The following is a 27,540-nucleotide window of genomic DNA, read 5'->3' as shown; positions in this document are numbered from 1 at the left end:
CCATAGGGAAGAAAATAGCCCCATACCTTAGAAGGTTGTTGCCAAGCACCAGGCCTGAATAACACTATGTTAGTGTCCAAAGAGGGCAAGGGCTTCTGGTTTCCTGCACAGATGCTATCATTGGCCCCTGGCTCCCAGAACTCTTGGTGGAATAAGTTTCTGGAGGTGCTGGGAGAACAGTGGTGTAAAAAGAAGTCCTCTTCTTTCCCCTACCTGCTTCCAACAGTACCCCAAGGCTTTTTTTGAATAATGTTACATAATTTTGGTCCAGGACCAGAGTTCAGGAACCTGGTATATTGGGATAAAGAACCTGTTGACATCTCTGGGGAATCAATAGTTTTTTGTTACCTTTCCTTTGGATACTTCATTGATTTTATTCTGCATTTTGGTCAGGGAGGCGATTGTACATTCCCAGTACTTAATTACTGTTGGGTCCCAGTATCACCATACACAGTGATTCTGCGGAATCTGCCCCTTTTGAAGTTTCTACATTGACAATATTTTCTTTGATGTACACTGACACTACCCCCAGTGTGCCCTTCCCTGTTCTTTCTGTAGAGTTTGTATCCAGAGATAACTGTGTCCCACTAGTTCTTTCTTATGTCACCAAATTTCCATTAATACCCCCTATATCCGTGCTCTTTCTTAGTACCAAGTACTTCAGCTGGCCAGTCTTGGCTTTGGCATTGTGTTTACCCTATGGTCCTTTGGGATCTTTGAATTGCTATCGTGTACCCTTGCACTTGAAATGCCTAGTTCTTCTCTCTCCTTTGAGCAATCATGAACATTTTCACCTTCATCCCTGGAGGATAATTTGTTCTGAACTGGATGCTCCTCAGCTGCTGTTGGCTCTCCCCTAGCAATCAGTTTAAAAGATGCTTTGCCACCTTTTCAATTTAAAGCACCAACAGTCTGGTTCCATCCTGGTTCAAGTGGAGTCCATCCATTTTGTACAAGCCAAACTCATTCCCAAACATTTCCCAGCACCTAAGGGACGCGGGTGGCGCTGTGGGCTAAACCACAGAGCCTGGAATTTGCCAATCAGAAGGTCGGCGGTTCGAATCCCCATGACGGGGTGAGCTCCCGTTGCTCGGTCCCAGCTCCTGCCAACCTAGCAGTTCGAAAGCACCTCAAAGCGCAAGTAGATAAATAGGTACCACTCTGGCGGGAAGGTAAATGGTGTTTCCGTGCTTCTCTGGTTCGCCAGAAGCGGCTTAGTCATGCTGGCCACATGACCCAGAAGCTGTACAACGGCTCCCTCGGCCAATAAAGCGAGATAAGCACCGCAACCCCAGAGTCGGCCACGACTGGACCTAATGGTCAGGGGTCCCTTTACCTTTTTAACAAATCAATAACCTTTTCCTAACACCACCATCCCATCCATGAATTGAGATTGCACCACTATGTCTGTCTATCTTGCTCTCTGCATGGAACAGTTAGTTCTTCTGAGAAAGCTGCCTTGAAGCTCCTGGCTTTCAACCTCCTATCTAGTAACCTAGATTTGTTTTCTAAACACCAGGACAGCATGATTACAGTTCCCCACATCACTGGTGCCAAGAGGCACCATAAGCACTGACTCCTCCCCAGAACCGTCTAACAGGCCATCAAAACAACTCATAACATATGCAGCCTTCACACCAGCCAGGCAAGTCACTATGCATTGACCCCCATTGCTTATCTAATTATGTCCCTAATGTTCAAATCACCCACTAATAAGAAGGTTATCATCAGTGTGAGAGGATAGCTGCTTAGACTATCCCCCAAACCCCGGGATTATTTCCTGAGAGTGACATCTTCCTCCCAGAGACCATTATTCGCGGTAACAGCAGAGAAGCTTTCGCCTTGCGAACTGGGTGCAGGTATCACAACCCTGAAGGCCTTGGCTACTAACCTCTGGCTTTCCCAGCTTCTTAAGGTCAACCACCATGGCCTCAAGGGAACAAAATCATTCCCTGTGGGCCAGGAGCTTATTGGTCTGAACACCTACCCACAACTGCATCCAGCAGGCAGATATTCGTATAGTCCCCACACTTGATCTTGCATGTATAGCAAGCTTAGTTATTGAAGCCTATCCATGTCTTAGTGATGGGATCTCCTCCTAGGGAGCAGTGGGCCAGAAATAGTTCCACCAAAGAATCAGAGCTCATGTTCTAGTAAGTAAGTTGTGGTCATTGATGACTTACATCATGGTAGAAAACATGTTCCATGTGAATTTTCAGGATTGGTGCTGAATAAGATTGCTCAACCTCTGTCACAAGATGGCTGTCTCTTTGCTCCATGGTTTATTTTCTGTTGCTGTTTGCAAGTTTTTGTGGGGTTCTTTAAAACCCGATAAAACAAAAACCTGTGGGATAGATGTTCTGTTGTGAGCACACATTTGAGTCAGGGTCTCTGTTATCACCAACTGAAACTCAGAAAACTCTGGTCATTATTCAGTACTGATTTAAACTTAAAAACAAGTTCTCTGGAAACCAAATGTTCTGGCAGTGGTGGTCTTAGAAGAGACTAGGTGAATTTGAAGCCATGCTTCTTTAATTTCTAAGGTGCTTATTTAATTTCTAAAATGATGATTACGTCTCTATGTGAATCCTGCCTATCTGACCTAGAAACACTTTCCCATCATTGCCTTATTCCAGATGTATGAGGGCAGATTGTTGTTAGTGGTAAGAGAAAAGCACTGCATACGTTCAGGAATACTGTATTATTTTGCTGGATTTTTATTGCAGCAGTATAGGCTTAAATGGAGCACTAGTTGTACAAGAAAGTTATGGAAGCTCTTAGGAGAAAGATGTTGAAGCATTGTTTTGAGCTGGCTTTAATCTACTTAATCCACCTTCGTGTGTGGTGGCAGGATAGGATAACCCTTTGGGTGCCTTCCAGACTTCCATTTGGTTTGGGCAAAAATATGGCAGATGATGGATGATACAGCTAAATGAAACTTCCTCATATACCATGTATCTCAGGCATGCATTACAGTATAATGCTTCCAAGCACATGGTTTGAATAATGAATAATTGTGCGTTAAAAATTGCTGCAGATGGACTGTTCTGGGTAGCTTCAATTTCAGAGCAGCATTTTTGGTTTACTAGAGCCAGTGTGGTGTATAGCTGCTAGAATGTTGGATGAAGATCTGGGAGACACTAATTCCAAGTCCTCACACAGACATGAAGGTCACTGGGTAATCTTGGGCCAGTTGCCATCTCTCAGCCTAGCCTATCTCCCAGGATTGTTGGGATTAAAATGGTGGTTGTGGGGAAACCCATGTATGCCACCCTGAGTTCTATGCAAGTAGAGATAAAATACAAGAAGCAGAGATAAAATACAATAAGGAAATAAATGAGAGCTCTTCTGGGAAAGCACAATGATATGTGGCAATTTTATTTATAGTCTATTGTCATAATGTTCTCCCTGCTAGATGTAACCATGTACAGTGGTACCTCAGGTTACAAACACCTTGAGTTACAAACACTTCAGGTTACAGACTCCGCTAACCCGGAAGTAGTACCTCGGGTTAAGAACTTTACCTCAGGATGAGAACAGAAATTGCGCAGCGGCAGCGGGAGGCCCCATTAGCTAAAGTGGTACCTCAGGTTAAGAACGGTTTCAGGTTCAGAATGGACCTCCGGAACGAATTAAGTTTGTAACCAGAGGTACCACTGTAAATCGTTCACACCAGTTTCTGCGTAGCCTAAATTAGGAGAATTTCAGTTATACCTTTCATACCTCCACAGCAGGATGGGGTAAACTCCAGGAGTCCGTTGCTGGTTTTGAGGATGTTGTGTGTTGTGGTATTGTACTCCTTTAATATCCTCCAATATGGCAGTGTGGCCCTCTAGATCCTATCCCTGACCATTGGCAGTGCTGGCTGGGGCAGATGGGAGTTGGAATCCAACAATGTATAGAGGGCCAAAGATTCCCCACTCCTTCTTTAAAGGTCAAATCTTACTGTGCATACTTGTGTTAAGTATATATCACATGCTCCTCTGGCATAGTATGGAAGGCAGAATTCCTTGGTTCTGGCTCACTACGAGGAAGGTAGCCTGATGTGTAGTACTCCTTGTTTTCTGTGCCCTGAAGTGTGAAATGTGAGCAAGTTCCTGCTGTCCCTTCTTTGCAGTCTGTATCGTCAGTGCTTAGCAGAAAATCCCATGGGAGGAAATTCCAGTTTGCAAGGACAAAGCTCATGTTCTTTTATTTTTGATCAGTTTCTCTTTCTGCAGTGGTGGTAGTTAGATTATATCTGTGTAGTGTAAATGAGATTTCCTGTAATTCAAGGGTGCGGAACCTTTTTCACTCAAAGGCTGCATTCCCTTGTAGCCAGCCTTCTAGGGGGAGCGTGCCGATGGGGGTGGACCCCAAAGTGGTGTTGCTAAAGTGGGCAGGGCCAGAACTGGTAGTGGGCAGGGCTAACTCACACATCCACAAAGCCTGCGCCCCCATTCATTTTTTTCCTCACCCAAACTTCCATTTACTAGGTGTACAACTTCCCACCACCACAATTATGGTTGGAAGTTCATCCCCCCCTCCAAGTCTCATTGTAATGTGGGTGCATTTTCAGTATAGAAGTCATAGGCCAACCTTTCCCTCCCCGACTGCAGCCCATCAAATGTATTTCACACCAAATACAGGTTTTAAGAAACCCTCCTGTTGGGTTTGGTTGGTGGTGGGGCAAGGAGGGGATGTTCTGGACCAAGTCTGGAGTCTCTGTGGGCCAGTGGTTCCTCATCTCTTCTGTAACACAGTGGCAATTATATTTAATGAGGTTAAGTACCAATAATATGGGGACACGGATGGCGCTGTGGTCTAAACCACAGAGCCTAGGGCTTGCCGATTGGAAGGTCTGCAGTTCGAATCCCCGCAACGGGGTGAGCTCCCGTTGTTCAGTCCCAGCTCCTGCTCACCTAGCAGTTCAAAAGCACGTCAGGTGCAAGTAGATAAATAGGTACTGCTCCAGTGGGAAGGTAAACGACATTTCCGTGCGCTGCTCTGGTTCGCCAAAAGCAGCTTAGTCATGCTGGGCACATGACCTGGAAGCTGTCTGCAGACAAATGTTGGCTCCCTCAACCTATAGAGCGAGATGCGTGCGCAACCCCAGAGTCGTCCGCGGCTGGACTTAACGGGCAGGGGTACCTTTACATTTACCAATAATATTGTATTTCTATAATTGCTGAACATTGTATGAATGTTCTTAGCCAGCTGCATGTATACAAGTAGAAAGGGGCAAGGCAATCAGTGTGAAGGGAGATAATGCCTTTGTGTTTTCATTTTGCCCCCCAATGTTTCAATCATGGAGGTGTTGGAATGGTATCTTTATGAAGTACACTGAAATAAACACTCTTGAATAAGGTAACAAACTTGAACCTTTTTGATTAAAAACTCGCCTTTAAAAATCTATGAAAAAGCTCACTTTCAATACCGTATCCAAGGAATGGCTTAATAAGCTGTATATGCTGGCAGTTGTATCATATCAAATTAAATACACCCCTACACACACACACACACACACACACACACACACACACACACGTGTAATTTTTTTAATTAAAAAACTGTTGGTAGGGTTTATTTTTTCATTAGGCAAAGAACTGGATGCAGTGGAGGTGACTAACAAAAAGCTGTTCATCTTTTTAAGAATAAGTTATTCTTTATGTACCGCCTGCAGATCAAGAATGTAGTTACATCATCCAGGAACTGGATAGAATCAGAATTCATTCCAGAAATCGTGACTCAAATTTGGCTTCATGTCTAGAACTATTTGCTTGCTGATCTACGTTAGACATTTTAGAAAGGGCAAAGTGACACTGCAGCAATAAGGAGATAAAATCATTGTTAACTTACTGTCACTATTATAATTTGTAGGCACTTGGTGGTGATTCAAGTTGTCAAGGGTGAGGAAGGGCCTAGCTTGGTAGAAAGGGAGCCCGTTGGTTGCCAAGAAGAGGAGCTAGAATAAAGTTCACTGGCTTGTGGTAATGAGACCTCCAATGATTGGAGAACAGAGGAGGAGGTGGCTGGCTGATGATGCCATCTTGTTTGTTTAGTGGCTTGGCTTTTAAGCTGAACTTGCAGCAGTTTGGTTTTTTTAAAGTCTGTTTTAGTCTGTCTGTATTTTCTCTAAAACTTTATCGTTGAGTTGTGCTTGTCAGTGCCCTGGGTGTTGGTCAGTCAAATGTCTACTAAAACTTTGTGTAAGAGCCAAAAAGGAAAACTGGTGTTGATAACAAGACAGCAAATAAAAATGAAATTAACTTTTGCAGGCAAAATACTTCCTTGTTTTTTGCCATGTATTTAATTGGGTGATTTAAAAGAAAATAAATTTGCCATATAACCATTGAAATGGAGCCCTACTTCATGTCATGTATTAAGTACAGTACTCAAAACTGCTGCTTAGCTTTCTGGCGTTTGCCATTTCACCTGGACACTTAGACATTTGTATAGTCAATAATCTTTGTACATTTGCAAAGGGTCTTTCCAACAGCATCTTCTGTTTCTTAAGTTGACCTCAATGTCTCTCTCTCCAGCTCTTCTACCTGAAACTTTAAAAAATCATTTCAATCCCTTCCTTTGCTGCCAGCCTTCAGTCATCTGATAATTATAAGGAGTCTGTTCTGCAGTAATGTATCATCAGATCTCTCCATCAGTATTTGGCTATTTCACTTGGGAGAAGAAACCTACAAATTGCCATATTCTAAATACACCTTCTGCTAAACATAAGATATGAATCAGACCAAAGGCATTCTTTTCTCACAGTTGCCAAACAGATGCCAATGGGAAACCTGCAAGTAGGGCATGAGCATTATAGCATTCTCCTGCATATGATCCTCAGCAACTGCTATTCAAAGCAGTGTTAGAAACTCAGATATATAAGTTAGGCACCAAATGGCTCCTTAAACCAAGGTTACAGTTTCCAAAACGGAAAGTCTACTTGCCATTTTGGGGCAAAATGGCTCTTAAGTCTTCTTTTTCAAATGATGGACTGGATATGATTGATTATCAGTTAAACATCTGGCTGGTTCAGATGACAACCTTGAGCTGGTTTAAGAACTTTGAGAACTGAAAAAAGAAAAGTCACATTATCTAGGGACAGTCCACATATATATTGGCCTATTCCTACCTCTTTTTCTTAATGATGACACACACCATTCATAACGTAAGAATATCCTTCACAACTGTGAGCACAGCAGTGCAGTGGTGTAAGTGAAGACAAGCCACGACAGTTAACTAGAATGTCATTCGCTGCTGCTGCTCAGGCTGCACAGAAAAGCATTTTGGTTCCTGAAATTCATTCTGATCATGCACATAAAATATAACTGATAGTATTCTACAGGATGTGGGACGCGGGTGACACTGTGGGTTAAACCACAGAGCCTAGGCCTTGCCAATCAGAAGGTCGGCGGTTCGAATCCCTGCTACGGGGTGAGCTCCCATTGCTTGGTCCCTGCTCCTGCCAACCTAGCAGTTTGAAAGCAAGTCAAAGTGCAAGTAGATCAATAGGTACCACTTCAGTGGGAAGGTAAACGGCGTTTCCGTGCGCTGCTCTGGTTTGCCAGAAGTGGCTTTGTCATGCTGGCCACATGACCCGGAAGCTGTCCGCCGGCTCCCTCAGCCAATAAAGCGAGATGAGCGCCGCAACCCCAGGGTCGGTCACGACTGGACCTAATGGTCAGGGGTCCCTTTACCTATTCTACAGGATGGTATTAGTGTGAAAAAACAGTCAAGATCCAATGATCTCCAGGCATGCACCTCCAGATGGTGGAGATGTCAGGTGCCATACAAGTGCCCAGGCATCTTCACTTGGTTGCAAGTGGTCAATAGCCAGGTGCAAAATGCACCTGGCTAATTTTGGACGCTAATTCAAAGGCATGTTGCCTCTGACAGTGGAAGTAGAGAACATAGCTCTCGTGGCTGGTAGTCCTTGACTGCTTCTTCTCTGTGATTTGTTTAATTCCCTTTTAAAGCTCTCCAAGCTGGTGGCCAGCACTATATTTTGTGGTAGCAAATTCCATAATTATTCAATAGCTTGGTTATTTGGTCATAGAAATGAGGAAACCATGAGAGGGGTGTACATGAAGCAAATGGGCAAGGAATATATGAGGTCCCATTTATGTGGTTTCCCCCATTACTCCAAATGAAATTTAACCAATACTTGTTTGCTATGGTTATGCTGTTTTTATACAATGCCCCCAGGGTCAGAATGGTCAACTTCATTCCTCGTCAGAAATCCTAAGCATGTCAGTCTCATAAGACATTGAATTGAGTCTGAATAATACTGTGATTGTGCTGCTATGGACTTAAAACTTATTTTACAGTGTGAATCCCTGTTGACAGCAGAACATGTTGCTCTTGGCCAAGATTCAGAGCAGAGAATTTCTGTCCTCAGCTTTGCTTTTACAAGTGGTCTGTAGTTGGACTGTGCACAGGGCACTTTAAAAAATAAAGAACTAGTAAAGCAACATGTCCCGCTGCCACCAAGGCTTCATTGAAATAGGGATATTTCTTAGGTGCATAGTTATCTGAAAAGAAGTTAATTGCGACTATGAAACTGTCCAATTTAACTGCTTATTGTATCCATTAATCATAGTGCTAATTACTTTTATTGCTTCCCACAACTGAGTGACCTGAAGTTATTTCTAAGAATAAAATACAGTAACACAGTAAAAAAAAGGAATAAACGTAATCAGAGTAAAAACATCAGATCAGATATATTGAGTTAAACCAGCCTGCCTTGAACATTTAAAGATGTCATTCCTACTCCACATTAACATAATCAGAATGAAAACTGGTATCGTCATGGTCCAGAAATTTATGTAAGAGAACATAGCTTGCAGTTTTTTTTCAGTTTTAGGGATACCACCACCAAACATTCCCAGACTTTCAGAATCTTGTTCTAGGGTTCCTAAGTCAGCCTCCCATTTTATGTACAGTGAGGGGGGAAGTATTTGATCCCCTGCTAAATTTGCCCATTTGCCCTCTGACGAAGAAGTGACCAGTCCATAATTTTAATGGTAGGTTTATTGTAGCTGTGAGAGACAGAATAACAACAGGAAAACCCCCAGAAACCCAGAAGACAAAAGTCAGAGATTGATGTGCATTACAATGAGTGAATTAAGTATTTGATCCCCTATCAACCAGCCAGATGTCAGGCTACTTGGTATCTTCACTGTATGTAACAAGCTGAGATTAGAATACCTTTTCCCCTCACTGTATGTATTATGTATGTATGTATTTCCCACCTTTGCCCTAATGTCCCAGGGCAGGTTGTAGCATTAAAACGCAATATTAAAAACAATTTAAAACAACATGCAACCAAAAACATACACCCCAAATATTAAAAGCCAGGGTAAAGAGCTGCTTCTTCAGCATTCTTCAAAAGCTGTATAATGAAAGTGCCAGAAACAGCTTTGTGGGGAGAGCTTTCCACAGCTTAGCAGCCACCAGTATAGAAAATAAATAGATAAATAGATAAAAACAACTTTCCTCTTCTTCCCAGGTGATGATTATCCTTTTATCTCACTTCCTAATTCCAGGTCCCCAAAAGTTCTAATTAGAACTAGAAGATACTTGACTTCCCAAATGCCATACATAGCTAATCTTGAAATACCAAAATAGCGAAGGTCTTTCACCTTGGCCCATTGTCAGGCCCTCCCTTCAGCAATTCAAGAAGGCTGTTATAGGAAGATACCATATGAGGAGAGGAAATGCCCATGTGGCTCTGGGCAGCAGGAAACAACGGAGCATGCCCTTCTTCATTGCCCGTATTATATAGACATTCGAGCCAGGTTTATCCAGCCCATCCTTTATAGATTCCCAGGGTGATCAGAACAACACAACATCTCCCTATTACTACAAGACAAAAGCCCACAAGTCACATATTCAATCCCCAGATTCTGTATAGCTGTTTTAACTGGTCTTTTAAAATTCTTCTTATTAGTTTTTATTCACCCATTATTTATGCTTAATCAAGTATTCTATGTATATGTTCTAATTCATGGTTGGTTTTTGCTCTCATTTATTTAATTATTCGCTTAGATTCATACTATTTATTTAGATGTTTTGCTTATGCTGGTCTGTGACCAAATAAAGTAAATTCAATCATTCACTTCCTAATTCCTTCCATCTTACCCTACTATCCTCCCCCACCAAGTTTTTGGTGCTTGTGGTGACCCAGCCAGAAGGCTATGTCATGACCAGGAAATGGAGCAGGCACATGAGGAGGTACTCAACAGGCAGTAGCACTGAGGCCCACCTGAAAATCTTGGCCCACGATCTGAAAAACACTTTGTCAGTTGATGTGCTTTGCAATATTGGCTTATTCCAAATTCTTCCACATGTTTGACTACTCCACATAGGAGCGTGCTGCTGATACAGGAAACTGTCTTGCTTCCAAGTGAAAGGCCTCTTTGTTCCAGCTATTGTTCTCTCTAAGGTCTGAGGAGATTTCTAGTTTCTGCTGAATTACCCTAAATAAAACTACATAAGGAAGGTGAAATGTGCCTGTAATATAAGTGTAAAGCAGCAGCATTGAGGCTTCTAAGAATAAAATATTAGGGAAAAGAAGTTTAGATGCAACAAACCAACCAGCTGGTTTATACATAACAAGATGTTATGGTTTGTTTAAACCATCATTTATTTACATACCACAAGTTAACCACAAACAAACAAACAAACAAGCAAACAAACAGTGGCTTGATTCTCCAAAGTTTCCTTTCTAGCTGCTATTGCTTCGTGCCTTTGTAGTTTGTTAAGTGTCATCAGTGGTCACAGGGCACACAGTGCCAAACCATAGTTAAAATTGATCAGGCCCTGTTTTGGCACAGAAGCTGCTTTGGTCGCCCTGCATGTTGGGGAAGAGATAGGGGAAATTTGTCCTTGCTAATTCTCCTCAACAAGATACTATGGATTCAGATTGCGGTTTGCTGCCTGTAAACAAACCATGGTTAAGCTGCTGGGCAGGGTTCGTACATAACATTTGTTGTAACTTGTTGGCAGCCGTCTGTCTTGAGAAACAATGGAAGAGTGCTAATAAGGCCAAAGGAAGGCACAGCCACTGATTTTCGAGTGTAAAGTTGGAAAATGTATATATCAAGTACAGTATTTCTTCTTTGTACTGAATTTGTTTATTTATTTATTTTAGTCTTACATACCATCCATCAGAAGGCTGCAGGTTAAGTGTATGACTAAACATGGTTGCTAGAGGTTTGCTTCGTGTTTCCCCCTTAAGATGTCTTCCCCGCCTGCATATATTGGTAAATCGGCTCTTTCACTTGGTCTTACAATATCCCTAATAAGCAAGCCGTCATCCTTGGAGAAAAGCTGCAGCTTAAATTATTATCTTGCAGTCGGCTCTTCCAAATCTCCTTAAGAGCAAGGTCCAGCTGGTATGTAAAAATGCCTGTGGTGAGCAGTAGCTGCTTGTCATCATCACCTTCTAGTTGGCTTCTGTCTAGAATCCTGTTCAATTGTACTTGTAATACAAGTTAACACCCAACAGTTCTATCCCAGCTGGAAATTTTATATACCGTATTTTTCGCCCCATAAGACGCACCGGCCCATAAGACGCACCTAGATTTTAGGGGGGGAAATAAAGGGAAAAAAAATTATTTCCCCCCCAGGTGCGCTGCGCTAATCCAGAAGCTTGGGGCAAGCTGAGGTCAGCGCGCCCCAAGCTTCTGCGTGCCGGCAAGCAGTCCGCTGCCGCCCCAAGCCTCCCGCACCCGGCAGGAGGTCCAGCCGGGTGCGCAAGGCTTGGGGCGGCAGCGGACTGCTTGCGCGCACCTAGAAGCTTGGGGCGTGCTGAGCTCAGCACGCCCCAAGCTTCTGCATGCCGGCAAGCAGTCCGCTGCCGCCCCAAGCCTCCCGCACCCGGCAGGAGGTCCCGCTGGGTGCGCAAGGCTTGGGGCGGCAGCGGACTGCTTGCGCGCACCTAGAAGCTTGGGGCGTGCTGAGGTCAGCGCGCCCCAAGCTTCTGCGTGCCGGCAAGCAGTCCGCTGCCGCCCCAAGCCTCCCGCACCCGGCAGGAGGTCCAGCCGGGTGCGCAAGGCTTGGGGCGGCAGCGGACTGCTTGCGCGCACCTAGAAGCTTGGGGCGTGCTGAGCTCAGCACGCCCCAAGCTTCTGCATGCCGGCAAGCAGTCCGCTGCCGCCCCAAGCCTCCCGCACCCGGCAGGAGGTCCCGCCGGGTGCGCGAGGCTTGGGGCGGCAGCGGACTGCTTGCGCGCACCTAGAAGCTTGGGGCGTGCTGAGCTCAGCACGCCCCAAGCTTCTGCATGCCGGCAAGCAGTCCGCTGCCGCCCCAAGCCTCCCGCACCCGGCAGGAGGTCCCGCCGGGTGCGCAAGGCTTGGGGCGGCAGCGGACTGCTTGCGCGCACCTAGAAGCTTGGGGCGTGCTGAGCTCAGCACGCCCCAAGCTTCTGCATGCCGGCAAGCAGTCCGCTGCCGCCCCAAGCCTCCCGCACCCGGCAGGAGGTCCCGCCGGGTGCGCGAGGCTTGGGGCGGCAGCGGACTGCTTGCGCGCACCTAGAAGCTTGGGGCGTGCTGAGGTCAGCGCGCCCCAAGCTTCTGCATGCCGGCAAGCAGTCCGCTGCCGCCCCAAGCCTCCCGCACCCGGCAGGAGGTCCCGCTGGGTGCGCAAGGCTTGGGGCGGCAGCGGACTGCTTGCGCGCACCTAGAAGCTTGGGGCGTGCTGAGGTCAGCGCGCCCCAAGCTTCTGCGTGCCGGCAAGCAGTCCGCTGCCGCCCCAAGCCTCCCGCACCCGGCAGGAGGTCCAGCCGGGTGCGCAAGGCTTGGGGCGGCAGCGGACTGCTTGCGCGCACCTAGAAGCTTGGGGCGTGCTGAGCTCAGCACGCCCCAAGCTTCTGCATGCCGGCAAGCAGTCCGCTGCCGCCCCAAGCCTCCCGCACCCGGCAGGAGGTCCCGCTGGGTGCGCAAGGCTTGGGGCGGCAGCGGACTGCTTGCGCGCACCTAGAAGCTTGGGGCGTGCTGAGCTCAGCACGCCCCAAGCTTCTGCATGCCGGCAAGCAGTCCGCTGCCGCCCCAAGCCTCCCGCACCCGGCAGGAGGTCCCGCCGGGTGCGCGAGGCTTGGGGCGGCAGCGGACTGCTTGCGCGCACCTAGAAGCTTGGGGCCTGCTGAGCTCAGCCCGCCCCAAGCTTCTCGGTGCGCGCAAGCAGTCCGCTGCCGCCCCAAGCCTCGCGCACCCGGTGGGACCTCCTGCCGGGTGCGCGAGGCTTGCAGACACTCGCCCGAAGCAGGGGGAGCCCTCCAGAGGGCTCCCCGTGCTTCGGGCGACAGGCTGCCGCCCCAAGCCTCGCGCACCCGGTCGGACCTCCTGCCGGGCGCGCGAGGCTTGCAGGCATTCGCCCCATAAGACGCACCCCGATTTCCCCTTCATTTTTGGAGGGGAAAAAGTGCGTCTTATGGGGCGAAAAATACGGTATACTACTGAAAGCCGAAAAGCACCAACAGCATTTGGAAGCTTGGTTTCCTAAAGCAAATGGTCAGGCTAGGTTTTAATTGCCATGCAACCTCCTTTAGCATCAATCTTTGCTATGCCTTCATCGCAGCCTAACCTATAGTTCTGCCTTTGTCCCTGTCTGTATTTTAATGTTTCTGTTTCTGCTGTAGCATCTAATGCATTATAGATGCTAAATAAATGTATATTGATGAAACAGAACAATTCTGATACAGAAACATGATGTAAAGTTGGAGTGTCAAACATCAGCCTGTTTATCTGGCTCTTTAGTGTCCCCAGTATTTATTTCCTTTTAAAATATTTCAACTCTGCCTTTTGGCCCAAAGACCTACAAGGCAGCTCACAATGCCAATAAAAGCAGTCTGCAATAATAAAACATAAAGGATAAAATGAGAACTGGAACAGAATTTCACAGGACAGAGTCATGACATAAAAGACAAGGGAAACTAATGAATTGCAGTGGAATAAAAAGGTCTTAAAAGCTTATCTAATAAAGTGACTGCAGCGGTACCTCGGGTTAAGTACTTAATTCGTTCCAAAGGTCCATTCTTAACTTTGAAAGTGTTCTTAACCTGAAGCACCACTTTAACTAATGGGGCCTCCTGCTGCTGCCGTGCCACCAGAGCACAATTTCTGTTCTCATCCTGAAGCAAAGTTCTTAACCTGAAGCACTATTTCTGGGTTAGCGGAATCTGTAACCTGAAGTGTATGTAACCCGAGGTACCACTGTAATTAGACTCCTGGTGGAAGAGAATTCCACAACCTGTGGACAGTGTACAAAATTTGACCAGGCGCCAGGCACATTTTGCACTTGGCTATTGGCCACTTGGGACCAAATGAAGATGCCCTGGTGCCAGGATGGAGGTACATGCTTGGGATCCTTGGATCTTGACTGTTTTCACACTAACAAGACATCCTGTAGAATTCTACCCCTGATATTTTATCTGCACAATCAGAAATAATTTCAGGAACCAAAAAGTCGTCTGGCCCCAAAATGGAAACTAGAAATTTGTTTCGGTGACTGTAGACCTGGTTTAAGGAGTCATTTGATGCCTAGCTTATATATATGAGATTCTAACACTACAGCAAAAGTGCTTGTCCTGCATCCTGGCCAGTTCAGCAGCATGTAGAGGAAGATGACAAACTCAAAGAGTGGGCTGGTCCATATGGGAAAAGACAGCCATTTAACATTGTCTATGTAATCATGTAGGGACGCGGGTGGCGCTGTGGGTAAAACCTCAGCGCCTAGGACTTGCCGATCGTATGGCCGGCGGTTTGAATCCCCGCGGCAGGGTGAGCTCCCGTCGTTCGGTCCCAGCTCCTGCCCACCTAGCAGTTCGAAAGCACCCTTAAGTGCAAGTAGATAAATAGGTACCGCTTTATAGCGGGAAGGTAAACGGTGTTTCCGTGTGCTGCGCTGGTGCAGGCTCGCCAGAGCAGCTTCATCACGCTGGCTATGTGACCCGGAAGTGTCTTCGGACAGCGCTGGCCCCCAGCCACTTAAGCGAGATGGGCGCGCAACCCCAGAGTCGGTCACGACTGGCCCGTACGGGCAGGGGTACCTTTACCTTTACCTTTTATGTAATCATGTAGCACACCAATGGAAAACCTTTTTCAGCTCAAGGACTGCATTCCCTTCCGGGAGCCCCATGCCAGTAGGGGCAAAAGTGGACACAGCAATTAATATACATTTTACCTTGGTACAGTACGTTAACATGTGCCTCTCTTTGCTCCATTCGGACAAGCAGGAGGCATCATATCATCAGAATGCAAGGACACATTCCAGGCAGGCAAAAATATTTCGGTTGAAAGTAAGGAAAATATATTTGTACAGGCTCAGCAGCAGCAAGCACAAGGTCCAGAAATCAAGATTCCAAGATACATGAGCAAGGCAAGAGTTTCATAACTAAATGGAAGCTATGGAGATACCCTGACAGTTGACACTCCCCACCCAGCATGCGGGACTCTCCTGCCCTGTGAGCATAGCTGTCAACTTTCAGATTTGAAAATAAGGGATCAGCAGCCTCGAAAATAAGGGGTCAGCAGCCTCACCTGTCCCGGGGACAGTCTATGGGATATCTAACAATCCGGGATAGCAGCGGGAAACAGTGCTGGAATAAGGGAATTTCCCACAAAAAGGGGAAGGTTGACATCTATGCCTATGAGTCTGCTACTTGCAAGCATACACACTCACTCTGGGTGTGTGCTTCTGATGTCACCTGAGCATGGCAGCTGGTTCAGCTCTGCCCCCTGCTCTTGCCACCTCCTGTTCAGCACCACCCCAATGAGTCTCTGTGCTTGGCAGGAGGGGCAGGGGGAGAGAGCTGGCAGATATGCTTCCTCCTCCGACATCTATAGACACAAGGGGAGGAACTCGGCTCCTTCCTCCTGCGTCTCTGGCTGCCAAATCATGCCAGGAACTGCTGGAACCAAGAGGCTCATGTCATGCCTAATAATGACCTGACTTGACCTGGCTTCTCCAGCTGATGCACAAGCTAAAGCGGTGCGAAGGGACTCTTAATACTGGCTGTGACATCCCTGCTACACACTACATATTTCAAGCGCTTTCAGGGCCAAGAAGCCACAAACAGCAGGCCTGAGTGCTTCATCACAGGTATAGAAAATACAACAGTGTATTGTGGAACCTTAAAGACTAACAATTTTGTTTCATAGATTCTAGCCCAGGAAAGCTTAGGCTGTAATAAAAATTGTTAACTTTTAAGGTGACACAAGACTGTGTTGTTTTTATTGCTACAGACTAACACAGCTACCTGTATGGAAAATGTAGAAATGGCCCTAGCATTACTGTTTGAACTGCCATTTGTACTTATTGGAAACTTCAGTCTACAGGACGGCCAGGGTACTCGTGTTGTGGAGAGAGGCAGATAGTGGCCTAGCAGTGGATCCTCTTTCAAAGACGTTCTTTCTTCCCTAACTTGGCAATGTTTTCACTGCCTGGGGTATAGGCAAGGAAGTAAACATTGGCAGGGGGCACTTGGTGGAATCAAGAAGAGGAATTAGCAGAGCTGAGGTTCATCTAATCGAGTCAAAATTGATATTTTTGGCGAAAAAGTACAGATGCAACACTTAGACATTTGCTTGGTGGGAAAACGGATATTTCCTATCTTTCGCATCCCCTAATGCAAAGTTTGTGTCTGATAAATTGTGTGGTCTTCATAGCTCATCTGGTGAATGGGAAAGGACACAATAAGCAAAAAATGTGAGGGTGCAAGGAAAGATGCTTTTCTGACAGCATGTCAATGAACTAATCCTGTCAAAATTGCCCTGCTTAGTTTGAGGCTTCCCAAACCTGTCACTATTGAGAAATTAAATTTTCTAGGCCAGCTCTGTTTGGCCCATTGCAATTACATAACCTGTTTGACTAAAATCTGTAAGTAAAACCATTAATCAGATCTTACGATGAGATTATTACAAACAGAAGCAGGGCTTGCAGCCATCATTACATCATCTCCCTTCATTTACATTAAAAGCAAATGCTTTTTGTGTGAATTCATCTGAGCTTTAGTGCAGGGAAATTCCTATCTTGGTATTAGTACCAGAGCCCTTTGTTTATACAATGCTGCTTATAAAAGTGTATTTTTCAAGCTAGAATGCCCATGTCTAGTTAATTAAGTCTATTTTAAAAGGAAAAGGGAATTTCTATTCCCAAAGTATGTGGCAGATATATTTTTCCAAAATGCTTTCAAAGGCAATTTTAAATAATTAGCATTTAAAAAATATTAATTCAAGTCACCTGTTGCATAGACTTCATCAATGTAGGACCCCTGACTTGCTTCCTCTTTGTAGAAGGCTCTCTGATCATGCCAGTTCAATAAAATATTTCTGACAATCTGTACAAATAAGCAAAACACAAGCAATAAGCTTCTCTGTTAATATACAATATGAGCATCAATGATGGAGAGGTGTATCGAGTTTGATGTTTTATTTATCTTCTCTGTCCACTGTTGTAGATTGGTATTAAGCAACAGTTCGTGGTTTTTTTAAAAATGCTAATCAGAAATAGTACATCAATAAAACTAATGTAGTTCCCGTAACTTCCTGGCTCCTTCTCAGTGAAAGAAATATTTGTTTACTAAAAGGTAAAGGTAAAGGACCCCTGACAATTAAGTCCAGTCGCAGACGACTCTGGGGTTGCAGCGCTCATCTTGCTTTACAGGCCGAGGGAGCTGGCGTTTGTCTGCAGACAGTTTTTCCGGGTCATGTGGCCAGCATGACTAAGCTGCTTCTGGTGCAACCGAACATCGAAACCAGAGCAGCACACGGAAACGCCGTTTACCTTCCCGCCACAGCGATACCTATTTATCTACTTGCACTTTTTGGCGTGCTTTTGAACTACTAGGTTCGCAGGAGCTGGGACCAAGCAACGGGAGCTCGCCCCATTGCAGGGATTCGAACTGCTGACCTTTTGATTGGCAAGCCCAAGGCTCAGTGGTTTAGACCACAGTGCCACCCACGTCCCACTTGTTTACTAACGTGTGAAAATAGTATGCCCATTTTGGGTATTCCAGTCGTAGGTATACTAAACTGTAGTTGAAACACAGATTTATTTCCTTTTTAATCTTCTTGAAAAACAACCTCTGGTCTGCTGCAGATTAATCTTTTCAAATATTTCAAGTGGGGAAGAGCTGTGATCGAGCATCTGCTTTGCATGCAAAAGACCTCAGGTTCAAGTCCCTGGCATCTGCAGAGATGGGTGAGAGAGACCCTTGTCTGAAACCCAGGAGTGCTGCTGCCTGTCAGTGTATTAGACAATCCTGAGGCAGATGGCCTGATGGTCTAACTGGATAAGGCAGATTCCTGTGCTCCTGTGTGTTTATTAGTTGTTGCTTAAAACCCCTAAAGGAGATCTTTGTCTTTCTGTGTGTATATACATACACATGCATGTGTTTTTTTCGCTCTGCTTGACCTTGGTTCTCTGCCTGTTCTTATGACCAGGGGGCAGGGGTGGGGGTGGGGAAGCAATTGGTTTGAGCATTGCAAGTTGTACTAGGTCTAAGGCTCTGCGGAGAACCTTGACCTCAGGAGAACCTGCTCCTTAGAGCAATGTTTCCTTCACTTCTAGGTTATTGCTGAAGTGCTGAACCAGGAATACAAGAAGCTGCTACACAACCACACCTTTGCTCCCTTGAAAAAATATCTGCACAGAATATCAGAGTAGGCAATGGTTATTTAGCAAAGATGTGTCACATGGCTGGTGTGTATGTGTGCTCTCTGTGTATGTTATTTCTTGGGAAAGAGCAGGATTTAGTGCCTGCCACCACATAGGTTGACTTAGGTAATTTGTCTTTACACTTTGCAAAATAACACCTCGTTGCAAAGAAAATAAGAACTTGAAGTTGTTCAAAAGAAACAACAAATGAATCTTCTTTCAGTTGTTGAAAGCTGAAGGCAGCGACGAGTAGTGCTGTTGACAAAGCTCTTTGCCGTGTCTTACAGAGTGAGCAGAGAGAATTAAGGAAACTTTCTGAAGTAGTCAGCAAATTATTGCTGCGAAGCTTGAGATGTGTCCATGGCGATGCGAACAATTTATTCAGCATAATGCTGCACATGTTAGCCTTGGTTTTGCTTTGAAATTACATTCTACAAGTAGAATACTTTTAGTTGTAATTTATTGTGTAGGCCCTATTATTAAGAGAAAGTTGGTTAAGATGATTCATTAAGGAAAGTTTAAGTATTTGAAAGATGCATAAGCTTTATACTTGTGGCTGGCAAAACAGGTGAGCAACTTGCATAACACAACTAGACACCCCACTTCAAAAGGACTAGCCCCCAATCCACTTTTCTTTTTCAGTATATTTGATACTGTTTCTTGTAGGACTAATGTAACTTGCCAGCATCTCACATCTCATTAAACCAGCACTTTTATAGTGTAAATCATTGTTTGCTTTAAACTGTGGTTTTAGTGTGACATGGAAGCCAGGTCAGTGATTTCACTTGCTGTGTGTGTTTTATGTCAGGGTGGCTTCAGTCCCTTCTAGCCACAGGAGCATAAATAAGGGTGGCTCTATCAAAAATATCTATATAATGGGGGAAGACAGCACTTTGTGTATGATCACACGTACATCATGATTATGTGCATATTTATCGGGTTGGAAGTTCAGCTCAATTCAGTGGGATTCATAGGTTTTGCATCCGTTTAGTGTCTGTAATACAGCCACTCTGTTTAGAGAATAATTGGGCATATATGTCTAACACAAGACTTATTATAGTTCTGTTGAAGCCTTCCTTTTCTCATGCACTTGCAGTAGTCACCATCTACCCTGTTGACCAAGCAGAAACCCTTGGCTCCACCCTTTAAATCCCCTCTCTTTTTTGTTCTCCATATCCAGTCTGTTATGTTGTGTTGCTTCCCTCTGCACAGCCTTCCAAAACTACTACTGCCCTTTCCTCTCCTTCCTCCTCAGGGAAAACTCTGGCTCACACTTCATTCATATACCACCTGGTCAACTGCAACCTTCTCTTTGCCCTTCACTTGTCATGTCTCAGCCCTATCCAGAGCTCTACCGCCAAAATAATTTCTCTTGTCAATCATACCATGTGACACCCCTCCCTCAATCTGAATGCTGGCTTGCTAACGCTTCTGGCACAAACTCCTCATACATACTTACAGCCCCCTGTGGCCTTGACCCTCCTCTCTCTCTGCTCTTGGGTCCAAGTGTATATCTGCCATTGTCTATGACCCAGCTTTCCGTTGGGGGTTGTCCTCAGCCCCTGCTAATCTAAGTCTAAATACATGTAACCAAATAGCATGCATCCTTCCCTTGTTTACACTCACCTCCATTACCCACCCCTTGATATATTGTCTCTCCTATGTTGAACTTCCAGATTGCCAGCCCTTTTAGATTTCCAGGGAGCTGCCTTTATGATAACCTGCAAAACGCCGTGGCATCATCATTTCACCTGAAATACTGAGCGCTAAGCAGAGGGGAACATCCGTAGATACCATTTTCTTCCAGTCCATCACGTTAACAGTAAACTGATGAGCAGACGTTTTAAAAAACTAATGCCCTGTGGGATATCTTGTGCTTTCAGCATTTCATCCCTTCTCTTCTCCCCCACTCCTTCTTTAAGACTAATGTTGTTTTTGAATGGGCGCTGACACTAGCTGAGAGTTCTCACTGCAGCCTCTTAGAACTGCCCTAATTTTACGATGTTTATAAAATCTTCTTACGTAATTGTTACCCAAGTCTCCCTCCCTCATGCACATGCACCATAAACACATCCCCATCTTCTGGATTGATTATTGTGATGTATATTGTGTTCTAACATGTCAAGACGATGGTGGAAACTGTCTTATTCATTAAGTGCTTATACTAATGGGGTTCTAAATGGGGATCCACATCTCTTTTAATCTATTGAAATATTATTTGTTACTGAAGCTGAACCCTTTTTGATGTAGATGTTATTTTTCTAAAAATTCCACTACTGTGGCTGATACTTGGATGAAATATTATGTTAGGGTTGTCGCCAATGACATTTTACTCGGGGTAGACCCATTGAAATGAGTGGATCAATGGGTCTATTCCCTGAGTATGACTATCACTGCATACAACTCAGTGTGTTCCACTCGAAAAAATATGCCTATTTATCCGCAAAAATGTGCAAGGAAGGACTGTGATGGAAAATGACATGGGAGTGCAGTAAACATGAGAAAGATGGGGCGGGGGGAGAATGTTTGCATTGCTGTAAAAAGTTCGGATGAATTAATTGGCCTGTTGTTGCTGGAAGGCAACCACTCTCTGCATAGCCTGCCTCCAGGACCAACAGAGTTAAGGTACCGTGAGCAAAGGGCTGCTTTGGCTTGAGAAACACTTTGTAAAGAGGAATACTGAAAGTCTGACATTCAGGGAAATCCCTGATAGATTTTCTCTAGTGAGATTCCAATCTAGTGTAGTTGTGGTTATTCTTATTACTAAAAATATGCTTATGAGAAATCTAAATGTCCACCAGAAAAATACTCTCGGGATTTGTGCTGAAAGTTCAGAATTCTGCTTTTATGTATTCTGATATCAGGTTAGAAGAATGACCACATGTTCAGTAAGATTATTTATTTTCAAGCAACATATAATGGACTCTCTCTTGCCTCCTAATTTATAGCAACCTGCTCTGGGATAGATGCAGTAAAGTCCAGTGCAATTATTCTATAGCAAGCAGATTTCAGAGTTTTCTCCTTGAGGTTCTTTGCCAGCTCTGTTCTGTACCATAAACAGACAGCTTAGCTTACTGTAAATTAGACTTGTTCTTTGACTTTTTTTGTATTTGAAATATTGCTGGAGGAAAATATTTGTTCCTACTCCCTGTGTATTAAGTTTCATTGTGCAAGTTGCAAGATGTAGAATGCTGTTTTTCTTTGCTGCTAAATTTCCCCTCCAGCAAAGTGTGGATTGCAGCCCTTGTCCATTATCTATCTGTAGCATCTTAAAAGTATTTCAGTCATCAGTTAGTAATTGTTAAGACTTCATTCATCACTTGCGGGTGAATGGAAGAGCAAGAACAGCTAACACCCTCTCTCATAATACAATACTAGAACCCAGGGTCATCCGAAGAAGCTGCATGGTGGGAGATTCAGGGCAGAGAAAAAGAAGTACAGTGGTACCTCAGGTTAAGAACTTAATTCGTTCCGGAGGTCCGTTCTTAACCTGAAACTGTTCTTAACCTGAAGCACCACCTTAGCTAATGGGGCCTCCCGCTGCCACCGTGCTACCGCCGCATGATTTCTTTTTAAAAAAATAATAATATTTATTAGTTTTCCAACAAATTGAACACAACACTACAAAAAACCAAAAAAAGAAACATACAATAATACAATACAATACAAAAAAACCTGCAAAACACTAACATACAACTAACAAAACAAAACAAAAACCATTTAAAACACAGTCCAATTTCAATATCTTATCTTTCTTTCACTAATTTCCACGACCTCCTCACACCTCCCTTTTTGTATTCCACTTCTATTAATTGTTTCAGCGATTCCTTTCCATCTTCCTCTGTTTTCTATCCTATAATTGTCTTAACACATTCTAACCTTATTTTTCCCTTTAATGCTCTAACAATCTATTTATACTTAATTCCTTATAACATTTCTACTAAAGCCATATAACTTCATTCCAACATCTTTCTAACATTCATTAATTTTACAGTATTTCTGTAAATAGTCTTTAAACTTTTTCCAGTCTTCTTCCACCGACTCTTCTCCCTGGTCTCGGATTCTGCCAGTCATTTCCGCCAGTTCCATATAGTCCATCAACTTCATCTGCCATTCTTCCCTGGTGGGTAAATCTTGTGTCTTCCAATATTTCGCGATGAGTATTCTTGCTGCTGTTGTTGCATATGTAAAAAAAGTTCTATCCTTCTTTAACACCAATTGGCCGACCATGCCCAGGAGAAAGGCCTCTGGTTTCTTAAGGAAGGTATATTTAAATACCTTTTTCATTTCATTATAAATCATCTCCCAGAATGCCTTAATCCTTGGGCACGTCCACCAAAGGTGAAAGAATGTACCTTCAGTCTCATTACATTTCCAACATTTATTATCGGGCAAATGGTAGATTTTTTGAAACTTAACTGGTGTCATGTACCACCTATAAATCATTTTCATTAAATTTTCTCTTAAGGCATTACATGCCGTAAATTTCATACCTGTGGTCCATAACCGTTCCCAGTCAGCCATCATTATGTTATGTCCAACATCTTGTGCCCATTTAATCATAGCTGATTTCACCGTTTCTTCCTGAGTGTTCCATTTCAACAGCAAGTTATACATTCTTGACAAATTCTTAGTTTTTGGATCTAACAATTCTGTTTCCAATTTTGATACCGCCGCATGATTTCTGTTCTCATCCTGAAGCAAATTTCTTAACCCGAGGTACTATTTCTGGGTTAGCGGAGTCTGTAACCTGAAGCGTCTGTAACCTGAGGTACCACTGTACTTTGCTCAGTTGAATGTTCATTACCACAAATTCCCTAACAAGATATGCTTATAGTGACCAGCTTGAGCAACTTTAAAAGGGATTAGATAGTTTTGTGGAGGAAAGACTGTCAATGGCTATTAGTCATGATGGGCATCCATTACCCTCTATCAGAGGCCGTATGCGTCTGAATACCAGTTGCTGGAGAACATGAATTTGAGTGCATCCTGCATAGGTATAGGTATCTGATTGGCCACTGTGGGAACACAATTCTGGACTGGGTGCACCTTATCCTCTTGAGCTCGTTGAGAGTAGCAGGCAAAATGTAGTGCAGAATGATTTAGGTCTGTCATCTGAATAAGAAAGACATTTTCAATTTGATTTTTATATTTGCATAGATTTTGATATGGCTAGAGTATGGCTAAATTCTAACTTGTTGTGCTTTTTATCACATCTGAAGCTTTTTTAAAAAATCACATATAGTGCTTCTGCATTTGGAGGTTCTATATGATATCCCACAAAGGTCAGAACAACTCTCTTGATCAGTCACCCCAGACATTATCTTTCTATATAGTATGCTTTTCTTAGTGGAAGCCAGCTAGCTGGCTTCAACTTTGCCACCCAAAGAAAGGACATAATGATTAATGTTTTGTTAGGTCTTCATTAGACTGCGTATGTCAAGCTGGCTGATTATTCCTTTGATGAGAATGTTTTTGCTGCTGTAGCTTTTTGATGGTTTATGGGTCTTTTTATGGGTTATTAGAATGTTTTTTTGGAAATGTGTTGTTTTATGTTGCACCCTTTTGACTTTTGACATTTTGTAAATAGCTTAGAGCATTTTTTGTACTAAGCAACTAATAAGTCAAATAATAATAAATAATAATGGCAACTTGTTACTGGAGACCTAATTAATTTTAAGTTTTATCGATCAATTTAATTGACATCACAGCCCCAGCATTAAGAACACTAAGGATAGTTTCCATCTGTCTCTCCATACAGGTAGGCAGCTATCTGATATGGGATTGAAAATTGCAGCTGGATACCTTTCAGAAAAATAAAGTTTAAGATTTGTTGCAAGTGAAGTGTTACTGACTTGGGTGGTAAATTGGAGCTTTAGTGAATTACACTAGGATAGCATGAGGTTGGCTGTTTTGTTTCAGATTTTTTCAGTGTGCATTGCTGCATTGGAGTATATGACAGATCTAAAAGAGTTTTGTCATAGTAATGCAAAGGGGAAATAAAGCAATTAAACATGCATAAGTTGTTTAGCAGTCAAACATACATAAGTAGATGTGGACATCAAGCCCTGCTTGAACAGAAATATGCCCTTTATTTCAGAATACAGAAATTGGAATTAAAATATACTACATTGCTATCTTTATTATTTTGCTATTTTCCTTGCAACCTATAAGTATATAGGAATGAAGATGTTTTCTGCTCCGTGACCAAATTTGCTGTAGTGGCTAAATAAAGGCATAACTGTTATCGTAGTGAATGTATTGGCTGGTCTGTTAGCAACCTACTTGGTTACTTCTCATTTTTGTCTTGTTCCAATTCACTTGTCCTGCTAAGTATATTGTTGAGGTGACGATATCATTTGGGGATGTAAGAGGTGTAAATGAAATATTTCATGTTCTTTCTTGAAAAATGTATCTATGCAGAGCAGATTGCATATCCTCAGTAGAGTAGATGGTCAGCATTACTTCCATAAAAGGTGCACTTGGGTGAAATCAGTTTTGATCAGTAGTTGTTTATTACTATTGATTAATACAGTTCACATAGGTAAGTTCTCCCCTTCTCTAAGGAAATGAATTGTGCTACACTCTAACAAGAATGTTGTATTACTATATGCTATAATCTGTATCTGTCACGTCCAGATCTATTGAGCAGGTTTGTTTGTTTGTTTGTTTCAATAATGTGTATGTGCTTCCTTTCAGAGCAAAACTCTTCCAAGGTAGCTTGCATCAAAAACATATTGCACCATTTCAATAAAACTGCAATATAAAACTAAAACTTTATAACCTGAAAACAGAGGCAGTTAAAACAATACCGGCTACCACATATTAAAAAGAAATGTGATTTTTTTAAAAAATCAAGCTCAGTTTATAAACCAATAGAATAGGAGTCATTCACAATCGAGAAAGAGAATTCTACCAAGAAGTCTCCTTTACCCTTGTCTCACAAACCTAAGAGTTCTTGATGGCAGGCCATCTGAGACCAACCTCAAGGTCCAGGCAGGTTAAGATGGATGCAGCCATCCTGCAAATAACTGGTCCAAAACTAGTCCATTAATGTGTGTCCCTCCTTTTTTTAAAAAAAAGGCCAAAAAATCACTTCTCATAATAAGCCACCTAATCAACAAATCAGTGCCATCTTCCAGGTTCTTGACAGTCTACTTCCTGATTCTTTGCAACTGTGTTTTATATGTCAGTTTGCCAGGATGGAATGTGTGGTTGGGGCTGGGGTCGGGAGACAGGGTGATGGACAAGGAGAATAATTTTGGGGAGAAAACTTTTCTGGGCCTAGTATAGCCACAGACTTTGCATTGCCAACTCCTCCTTTAAGAAGCAAGACATTTGGTTCTGAAAGTAGCACGTTACCATTTCCTTTCTGAAAGGGGATAGGGAGACATGCATCTGTCTTTATGTTGCAGTGAGAGCACACAGCATGTGTTGAATGGGCTTCTCTTTTCTGCACTCGACAGGAAGAACACTGTCCTCAGCCATGTTTCATGCGCAAAACCCTTCTTCAGGGCTTGCTTTTTATGTGGATATCATTTTTCCAGTTAAGATACATCCTTAATGTTCATGCTTTTGGCTTGGTCAACTGGCCTTTATACAATTTACTGCTCCCCATTACTGTGCTGCCACCATAAATTTATGTTAACATTTACTTATTACTTGCAAACTAAATAAAAAGTCCCACTCTATAGCAGTGTAAATCAAAGGAGAGTGGAGGGTCACCCAAATGCCTCGGAAATACTGACTCCTGGAAATGGTTTGCACCATTACAGATGTCCTTTACTGCAGAATCCTTAACTAGAAAGAAAACATACCAGATTGCTGTCTTTATTATTTTTCTTGGAACCTATAAGGCTGTATATTTTTGCTTTCCATTTTTGTGAGGAAATGACTAGTTCAGTCTACTTCCCCTCTCTTTACCTGCTCTGTTTCACCTCTTTGTGCCACATATAGGAAACTTAAGGCAAGCCCCAAGCAAAGACATCACTTCTGGTTACTCTAGTAAACAGTCAGGACAGAATGTACTATGAAGGAAGAGTGAAACATCCAGTCTCTGGTGAATGAGGAGGTTACTGTTTTTTGTTCTTGTCAAAACAAGAATGTGCAAGGCTTTCTCCTAGTGACTAAACTTTGGAGCAGAAAAGTTAACCTCACAATGCAGTTAACCTCACAAGTATCACAATGCAGTTTGCTAGTGAACTTGGGGAGAGCATAACATACTATCTCTGATGTCTACCTGTGGGGCATGTTGGAGAGCCTGAAGATGATTTTTTCAATGTGATTAACTCATTGAATCCCATATTTCTTTCTACAGATTACCTTGCTAACCATGGCCGTCTGAGTGAGTCGGAGGCCAGGCGCAAATTCTGGCAGATTCTCTCCGCTGTCGAATACTGTCACAGCCGTAAGATTGTGCACCGTGACCTCAAAGCTGAAAACCTCCTGCTTGATAACAACATGAATATTAAAATAGCAGGTACCTCAATACTTTTTTCCCCCTTTTGTCCTAGTGCCTGGGAAATAAATTCCTCTTTCCTCCAAGTGACTTTGGCAGACTTCCTATATCAGCCCTAGAGAAAGTGGAAAGACAGAGAGGATTTCCTGATATGCCCCCTTTGCATTATGGGTGGTGTAGGCTTTTGACACTAAGTTCTTACTAAAAATAGCTGCTGCTTGTATTTCTTTCTTGGGGGGAAATGGCAGTAATTTTGTAGGGTTTTATGAATTTTTGTAGTGTCATGACAACTTGTTAGCATTGCCAGATGTGCTGGCTACAATCAAATTTAATCAAATAATTCTTGAGTATAAAAAAGCTCAAAATGGAAACTCTCTGGATTATTTTAGCATGCTTGATTTAATTTTAATTACAAATTTAGACACAGCAGATGTTCCTTGCAA

The 27,540-nt window shown here is 43.5% G+C and overlaps 1 protein-coding gene across 2 annotated transcripts in view; it reads left to right on the top strand.

Moving 5' to 3' along the window:
* Positions 1–27,540, top strand: part of SIK2 (salt inducible kinase 2) — an 82,211-nt gene that overhangs the window by 17,044 nt on the left and 37,627 nt on the right. For both annotated transcript variants that reach the window (XM_081172497.1, XM_081172496.1), the window contains exon 4: positions 26,957–27,118. In XM_081172497.1, the coding sequence (XP_081028623.1) occupies positions 26,957–27,118 (162 nt within the window). The remainder of the gene's footprint in view (positions 1–26,956; positions 27,119–27,540) is intronic.

Source organism: Podarcis bocagei (assembly GCF_964188305.1).
Source record: "Podarcis bocagei genome assembly, chromosome: 15".
Lineage (NCBI taxonomy): Eukaryota > Metazoa > Chordata > Lepidosauria > Squamata > Lacertidae > Podarcis > Podarcis bocagei.
This window is presented reverse-complemented; position numbering and strand designations above follow the sequence as displayed.